We start from the raw sequence: 9,393 nt of genomic DNA, 5'->3' as shown, positions 1-9,393 counted from the left end.
GATCTAGAGCCATCTTAATTTTTCCTCTTTAAAGTTTATAAAGATGTCCACAGATGTTTGGAGTGTATCTTGGACCAGATACCTCAGTTTCTCATCTCTTGCCATATTTTAGGGAAGAGCTGAAAGAGGTATTGATTGAACTTTTACATTGTATTGCATGTGTGGCACTGGAGTACCATCCAATAAAGTATCAATGCAGAACCTGGAATTCATAAAACAAATTATGATTAGGTCCTGTGCGTGATAAAATGGGAGGCCCTTTCTTTGATGGGACTTGAACATTTCAGAAGGTTACATTGGTGGATATTGTCGTCTGGTCAATCAGTGCTTTATGGGAGGAAAAGGCAACCCTGCTGTGCACTCAATAATCCTTTGTAGATACTTAAGTATTAATTATGAATTTGCACTCTAGTATAGTGCATTACATAGCTAAACATTTACAAACTCTTAATTTCTCAAAGCTAAGAACAGTTTCATGTGTGCAAAATACTGCAGAAGAAAACAAATACATAAAAATGAGCAGTTCAACAACCATGACTGGCATTAATATTTATTTTTTCATAACCAAGTTTATAGTCAGGTAAGTACAGATTTTTATTTATACATGCATTTGTATCACTTAAGTCACATAATTCAAAAAATCTGCTTTTCCTCCAGAAAAATCTATAAACCTTATAAAATACAGATTGGATGCTATGTTATGACCCGTCGCTTCTTAACTATTAAGCAGGTGAGAAATATGCATTAGTATCTGTATTAGTGGGTCTGAACATATTGGGTCGTGCTGGTATAACTTCTGTACCCATCAATTCTGTTCATTAACACAACTACAGTTCTTTAGCAAGTGCTATGCACGCATGTGACAAAACAAACAAGATGTGCATTAAAACAGCTAATATACAAAGATATTTTCCTTTACTGTTCAGTCTTTGATAGTTGCAAAAATAAATCAGCATCCTTCCTCTGTTTTTTTTTTATTAAGTACAATATGTGTTTCATTGAATATCTCAGTAACATTCCTCAATTACTGACAATCAAAATACATTTTGACAACACAGGGCTTCAGCTACGTGTGAAATTGTATAGTTAGTGGAAAAAAAACAAAGCCATATCAGTAATGTGCTAATTTTTTTTGGAAGCAAGCATTAGAAAAAAAGACTTCTACCACATGTTTTAAAACAAGTCTAATTCAAATGCAGATTATTGTACAAAGCCAACTTTGAACTTAGTAGTGAACTTAAAATCACATTAACTGAAGCCATTGCTAAACACATTTAATATCTATATTTCTGAGTTTAAAACCAACTATCAAATTGATATTAGGCTTAACCTTTGAGATGATAATTTCTTTCACACCAATATTCAGGGAAAATTTTAATAAGACTCCTAAAACATTGAAAAATTACTTATACATCACTAGAACAAGACCAATCCAATACATTATAGTCAAGTGATTTTGTATTTTACGAAATCCTTGGTTTGCATATAAACATCATTATGGAACACCAATGCAGTCACAATGACATAGTGACAATCTTTTCATGTCCAATTAGACATCACTGTAAGCCGATGCATGTAAAGGAACTTTTTGCATGTAAAGGAACTTTGGGGGTTCTAGTAAACGAGATTCTGTGAAAGAAAGCAAGGGAGGAAAGAAAGTCAAAAATGTTAATTACTACAAGGGACAGCATGTCTTTCCTGAATTCACTGAATACGTGAAAGAGTTCTCTCTTAAGAAACTGAGTAAGATGCAGGCAAGGACTGGAAATGCTGTCAGTTTTTATGAGAATTATGAAGTAATTCACTTGTAGGTATTTTGATTAAAGAAACAACAGATTTGTTATACAAATGCTTACGGGTTTTTTGGGGTGGGGACTGGAATACAGTGCATAGTGTGAGATGAGGAGTCATTAAAACAAAATCTTGATCTGCAGCTCTTCAATTTATGCAAAAGTGAAAAACAGACTACATGCAGGTCAGGAGAGATTTTTTTAATGTTTTGAGATGAGATTATTAATCACAAATTAAATAACCATACCTTCATGAGTTTCTTCTTACACTCAGTGCAAATGTCAATTCTAGTTTATAAAAATGCACCTTAAACACACACACGGCATATTTATATGCATGTATATCTAGAGTAAATCCACTGAAGACTCCAATTATCTCTAGAATTACTCTGAATGTATTCTGAATATCATATAATTAGACATCATTGACCAGATTTCAGAGGGGGGAAAATGAGCTCATTTCTGTTTGTTAGAATACTGGGTCTATGCCTGCCTCCTGATAGACCACATATGCAAATGACTTTCTTGACTGATTGCATTTATTTCCTGAGAGGACAAAACCACAGACCTTTTAAATTTGATCTCCTAGTTAGAATGGCATGTCAAAAGAAAAAAACTGTTGGTGGCTATGATGGGGAGATATACACAGTATAACACAATGTATTACATATCCATAAACACTTATCCTTACATACATACAGAATGCATGTAACAATATCTAGGTTAAAGATAGAAACATGTGAACATCAGGATTTATTGTTTGGTGTCTGTCACATTTACCACTTGGATGAATAAAACTGGATATTCACCTGAATAAAATTTAAGTCGACACAGTGCAAAAAGCATACTGACCACTTAACTAAAAAGCAAATGGTGACAACTATAAGGATACAACTTGGCAAGAAAAAGTTGATTAGTTCTCATTGTTGCCACAATGTATGTGTTAAGTGGCATTTTTAAACGGGTATTTCTAAGTAACTGAACTTTTAAAAGGCCAAACCTATTGGTTTCACTTGCTGCAGGACCATGGCTTCAGGTGCTGGAGATAATATTCACCCAACAGCAGAAAGCTGGAAGGCCAAAGTATTTACTAGAAGTGAAAAATGAATTAAGAGTTTCTAATCAATATTTCAATCTTACTCTGATAGTGATCTACCAATCATAGCAAAACACTAATATAGGAAAAGCCATGCCAAATGAGCTAACTTAAGAATATGGAGCTTTTATGTTAAGAAAAATAATAATATATATTAGTCTCTGTACTCAGACACCAGTCAATTGTTGTTATAAATTAAGAAAAATCTTGGCAAAAACACCTTTCCCCAATGATTGATTTTTACACAAAAAATGGTTAAAAATGTGTGATATATGGGAAAAAACACCTCGACAGCCCCAGAAGCTAACCTGAAACGGCTGTTGGACAGAAGTAATTACATTAGCAAATAACATACACAACCACACAAGGGTAAAGTCTTCAGGGAAAAGTCCATTCCAGAGGGCCAAACAGCTACTTGACATAGGCATGTAACAATAAAGCGCAAAGGTTATATTAGCCTTCATGAAAGCTGGATGGTACCATATTAATCTGTTTTATACAGAGCTGATCCATCCTTCAAACTGTTTACTGATAACTGGCCTAATTCTTCATCCTTCCATCTCCCTTAGCAGTGACCTTAGTTGCTTTCCAGATTATATATCAGTAGGCTCACTAGCCCTACCTACTTACTCATTGCCACAGTAGAAGTACCTCTACACAGCAAAAGCTGTGCAGGGGCTAGTCTACCTGAACTAGCTTGAATCCTGCAAATATGCATAACGGTAGGTGTGAAGACAGCACAATGCAGGTTTTGGCACAGGTAGTACAAGACCAGTACAGACCTTGTGTATATATTCTGCTTGCTCATCCATGCCACGCTATCTTCACTACTCTTGTACTTACAATAGCTGGATTCAAACTAACTCAGGTAGGCTAGTCCCTGCATAGCTCTTGCTGGGTAGAGATACCTTGAGATCAGTGCCCTGCAGTGACCCAGCCCACCAGAACTCATGTTCAGAAAAAAAAATGGTTGCTCTCAGTTGCTATGAGGGCAAGTGAGACATGCATGAAGGTGAAGGCAGGAAAAACAGGGTCTTGTACAAAATTACCAGGACATTCCCCAGCTATATGAGAGACTTGGGTGATTCTACCAGGGGAACTACGGCAAACCCCTTTGAAGTAGTTCTGGGTCAGAGATCAAGGCATTCTCCTTTCTCCAACATTGCAAACTCAGTATTCCTAGCCTCTCTCACTACTGGACTCATCTCCATCTCTTCACTTTAGCCTCTTAATCCCCTTGAGCATGCACTCTACTCTTCCTGCCTCCACTGCCTGCTCTTTTGGATCTCCTGAAATCTGTTTTTAACACTACGTAGGCAATGAAACTGCTATTCCCAAGTCTAAGGACCTCCCTTCTCCTGGAATCACCCGCTTTATTCAATTCCTTTCTTAAGGTACTTCCATCATCAAGAAATGGGTTTTCCGCTTCTTTTAAGTAGCTGAAAGAATCATTCTAAGATGCTAGAAATAAGATGCTTCTCGCTCTTCAATTATCTGGCTCAAACAACTATCTGTCATACCATTAATGTGGAAAAATAAACATGAAAGAGCTGCAATAACATCTGGTCACATTTTAAAGACAGACACTTCTCCCCTCTTATTCCTTGTAGAGTTCTAGGTTTAAGTAAGTAATATTTTATGCTAGAGTACTTTAACAAGAGATGAAGTAGTCTAAATATCTATGGCTCCCTGTGAGCCATGGACATATGGACTTAGAGTAACTGAGACACCTGGCTTTACAAGCAAGGGATAAGAAAAAATCCCCAAATTTTTCAAACTGTTCAAACATTCCCCTAAAATGGTTTCTGTGACATATGTAGAAGAAGGTTAAGCTTTGACCATCATGACTGAAGTGACTTGTTTAACCTACAATAAGGCTGAGGATAAATTAAGCTGTTTAGGTAGTGCTGACAATAAAACATTAAGTGGCCCCTCTAGGAGTTCATTATTCAGGTGGGATAGATGATTAAGTTGCTGGGAGTTGGGACAACTCAAAAGCCTTGAATGGAGCAAGACCCACCCTATTCTGCCTGCTACTTGCTGACATCACACCAGGCTATCCTCTCCTGTCCTGTAAACATGGCGTGCCTGTAGAATGGACCCAAGCATTTGAGAGCATGGGTTTCCTCCATTGTCTGTCTCCTCCAGCCTGGGTCCCACATTCCCTGATACAGATAATTTCCAGGTGGTGCTGATGCCTTCACCTAATCTGTATGCATGTGATGTCTGTAGGCTTCTGAAAAGGATATAAAGAAGGTAATGTATATTTCTTCCTAGGCCCAGGGCACCATCTCATTTCACTGACAGTTACATCAGGTAAGGTACCTGAGATCTATTATCATCATTCTGTAGAATCTAAATCTGAGAAGCGTAGTTTCAGTATTTTCCATCTGTATTGTTCGTCTGTTTCTGCTGACTGAATGTTCTCGCTACAATTTTGTATCAAGATACCAATTCAATGCTATTTGTCATTCCTAAACAGCATGCATATGCATTTTATCTAGTTAGCTATTTAAAAGCTAATGGGAACCCTAGAAACTGGTAAATTGTGGCCATTTGCCAGGATGCAGCCCAATTTAAGGATTAGTGCAGTCACTGGGAATCCCGTATTACAAAATCTTCAAATAGACGGGGAGTCCTACAACTCTTACTTTTTGGCAAATAATTTGTCTCTAGCTTTAGTCAACATCTAAGACAAAAGATGTAATCTATAATTCAAAGATGTTTATCTAGGTTAGAACATAGTTTTCTGAAGACAATTTTTGCATCTACCTTACAATACCATGTCAGGAAACAGCTCAGAGGATTGATATTAACCACCACAGCAAAAGGATACTGGCAGAATAGCCTACTACACTCTGCACTAATTCTATGTAGGTGTTCAGATAACCCTTTGATTGGTATGATAGTCCTAACAGCAGTGGGAGTAAACAATCCCAATTCTTCAAAATATCCCTTCAATAATAATAATGGAATAAAACTTAGGAAAAATTTAAATTGAATATCAAGAAAACTTCTTGATAGGTCTATTAGTTTGTGGTATTGTCTCCCACATGAAGCAGTGGTGTCACTTAAACTGGCCAGTGCACTAAGCAATCCAGCATTGGGAAATAACTAGATCACTTAATAAACTAGAAATAGAAAAGACATGATTTCATATATTCCTGTGGGTTTGGGGGAATTTTTACTTGGATTTTAAGCAGGTAGGGAAGGTAGATAGTAAGATGCAGTAAGCCTGAAGTAGGCTGTCACCTGGTCTGCAAGAAAACGATGCTGGTGAAAAAAATGAGCAAAATTAGACAGAAATTTAAGCAGCCATTGCGAACTGTGGAAATAGTAAGACCAAAGCTCCTGGTGCCATCCAGCCTTTCATAAACCTAGGATTAGGCACCAGGAAGAAAAATCTGCATATGCTGCCTTCGTATCTTCAAGTTGGCAAGAATAAACGGATAGTCTTCTATATTGGAGGACAGCCATTCCTGGAAATGGCCGTACATAGTAAATTGTATAATGAATAAGAAAGGACATTTTGGAACATGTAGGAAGCCTTATATAAACTGGAAAATATTCGTAAGTTGAAACTGACCCAGAAGTACAGATACATTTTCCTGTTTAGTACATTTCCTCTCATTACTGTAGTATACTAGATTTTCCCTGACACTGATACATTTATGTATCTTCTGTTCTTTGACTTCTCTATATACAATAAGTAGTGCAAAAATAAATACAATTCTCTTACATTAACTGGTTTCCTATTCAGGATGGAAAGGTCAATGCACATTTGATATTGTACAAAATAAGTTATGTACATCATACAGTTATGATGAAGTATGGAAATCAGGCTGAAGAGCTGTAAGCAGACATGTCTGAAAAATGCTTCATGTATGTAGAAAGTAAGATTAGTATGCTTGCGCACCCTATTGTCATTAAATATATTTTGCAAAATACATTTACATGCAATGACCCAAAAACCCACAAGCCCTTTCCAGTAAATTTAGTTAACTGGTTCCACGGTATGTGGATATTTAGAAGATCTTCAAAGAGCTAGTTGAATCCATTGTTTTCACAATACTAACATACTTTTTATTATAAAAGTAAAATCCAAGTACTCGACAGTTACTACAGTCCCATGACAGAGAACTGAAATGTGGTAATTTTAACTTTCAGGGGTACACACACTATTCTCATCAAAGTGAAAAGGTTTATATCACAATTCCCCATGCACCAAGATGCAAATTAATCCTTTTAAATCTTAAATGGAGCGATCTTGTTTGCCATCCAAGAAAGCGTCTTAAGTTATATTAAAGAGAAAACAGACAGTACCATCCAGTTCAGCATAAAACAAAAATTAAAATCTCTCTCATCAATCTAAAACTATTGCACATTTAACTGATGTTATTGAGGATTAATTTTATAAACACAAAAGTTCTCTGCAACAGTATTAGATACAGCTTAGCACTGTTTCACTTCAAAGCCCACTTTTGTTCCCAGCAAAGTGTTCTGTGTACAGCAATTTAAAGAACAATATTTCAGTGTACCGTTGAAGCTCGATCAGAAGACCAATTTTTGCTTCAAAACGGTTGGCTGCACATCCAGGTAAGTGAAAAAAAGTTTCCATGTTAAAGATAAGTTTTGAAGATGTAATTCTGTAGCAAAAAATGGCAACGTCACCATGCTTCCTTCTGACATACGGAAGAAGGTATATACTTATATTAAACAGACAAAGTTAGTTAATGAATATTTAAAAGAAAAAAACCAAAACATAATCTGGTCAGCACATTGTTAAGTCTTCTATATAATAAGCAGAACCTCCACCTCTACTTTTGTTTGTGTGATCTGTGCCATTTCATCACAGGTATGTCCAAAGATTCCAGTTTTAACAAGGTCAGTAACCTCATGCTTCCGACTCTTTTTTCTTCTTCCCATCTTCTCCCAAATCACTGTCTTCTGACTGGCTACTGCTAAGGACTACAAATTGTCCCTCTCCACTGCTCTGACTGGGTCTACTGGAAGCAGCTATCAATCGGCTCTGCTCCTCCAAGTCCTAATTTGGGAGGCAGGGATGGGGAAAAAGAAGGGGGGAAAAATATTCACTTCAGAACTTTCCATATTGAAAACAAATTCCAATACCCCTCTGAGAGAGTGAAAAATTATGTTATTTAGAGCTATACAGTGGTAACTTGATTAGTAAATGTTTGTAGGGAGGAATTTAAAAAATTCTTTAGGAAATCAAGAACAAATACTTCAGTGACCAGGGTGGACTTATTTAGAGCAGAAAGGAAACCTTGATTTAAATAATCAATTTTAATCTTGTCTTGCATTTGTACTTTTTAGTTATTTTCCTAAAAAAGGTTGATTTCTCATTTGGTGGTAACCATTAAAAAGTGTTGATTTGCAACTAAATTAAGTTTTTACATTAAAGTTGGTGCTTCTTTTTGCTAATCAAGAGGATATAGTTTATCTATACACATTAATTTAAGCAATTATGTAGCTTAAATTTACCTTTATTCATATTCTTAATTTCCACATTTATTATTTTAGAAAATAGTCGATGCATTTCTTATTTATTAGATTTTTTTTTTTAAACCTTGATTTGTGACACGTGGATGGAAATTCAAATTCAATTAAGTGCACAAACAGCATTTTAAATTTTTAAAAATTAATTAAATAAAAGTACCTAAATGTGCTGGATACATTAAAAAAAGTTATCAAAACATTTTCCATTTAAAACTCAACTGATTTATTAAAATATTATCTTTAGTGAGTGAACTGAACTAATGATGACCAAAATGTCCTTCAAGATTTTAGAACTAGTAGATCTCATTTTCTCACGCCTAGCTTTTATTCATAGACTGAAAGAGGAAAATAAGCTTTTCTGCTTTTTCAACTCCCATTGCTTTCAGAACTTTGAATGAACTAATCACTGAATTCAATTGGTTGAATAAACTGAAATGCAGAAAATATTCTTTGCACCTGCAGAAGAGGCTACTGCTGGTGAAAGCTGATTTAGTCCTTTCTCCAAACTCTGATTCCAGACAACTTCTACCAGTTAAGTGGTTTTAAAAAAAAAAGTCAGTCACAGCAAACATATACTGCTTAATTTTCTTTGAAATTTAAATTATTTTAACAGGCCTTAATATAGGTAATCATGATTTCAAATTTAATTTTAATAGGTTTTTTAAAAATATAAATGTATATTTTAATTTAAATTACAAATCACCTGGGCAGTAGCTAGCTCTATGTGAAGAGCAACAAGAAAATATTTTATTCTACTATGTAATGTATTCAGATTCCCAGCAAATTCAAATTCTAAATTGATAAGCATTACTGCAGCACAAGAACTCAAAGTTTGAAATACAGTTTGACAGTTAGGATGTTTGATGTATAAGATTTCATAACAGACCAACTAATTGTGGAGTTTTATTATTTGTTAATCTTTTTTAAAGTCAGGAAAAATAATACAACAGTAGGGTGGGAAGAAATGGTAAGATTAGGTTAACAATATTT

General features: G+C 35.4%; 1 protein-coding gene across 2 annotated transcripts in view; it reads right to left on the bottom strand.

Annotated features, from left to right (window-relative positions):
- Window positions 1-534: 534 nt before the first annotated feature.
- APPL1 (adaptor protein, phosphotyrosine interacting with PH domain and leucine zipper 1) overlaps window positions 535-9,393 on the bottom strand; it is a 42,604-nt gene continuing 33,745 nt past the window's right edge. For both annotated transcript variants that reach the window (XM_067544204.1, XM_067544206.1), the window contains exon 22: window positions 535-7,930. In XM_067544204.1, coding sequence (XP_067400305.1) covers window positions 7,781-7,930 — 150 coding nt within the window. In that variant the 3' untranslated portion in view covers window positions 535-7,780. The remainder of the gene's footprint in view (window positions 7,931-9,393) is intronic.

Source organism: Emydura macquarii, unplaced genomic scaffold (assembly GCF_026122565.2).
Source record: "Emydura macquarii macquarii isolate MOO-44397 ecotype Brisbane River unplaced genomic scaffold, CSIRO-AGI_Emac_v2 contig_968, whole genome shotgun sequence".
Classification (NCBI taxonomy): domain Eukaryota; kingdom Metazoa; phylum Chordata; order Testudines; family Chelidae; genus Emydura; species Emydura macquarii.
This window is presented reverse-complemented; position numbering and strand designations above follow the sequence as displayed.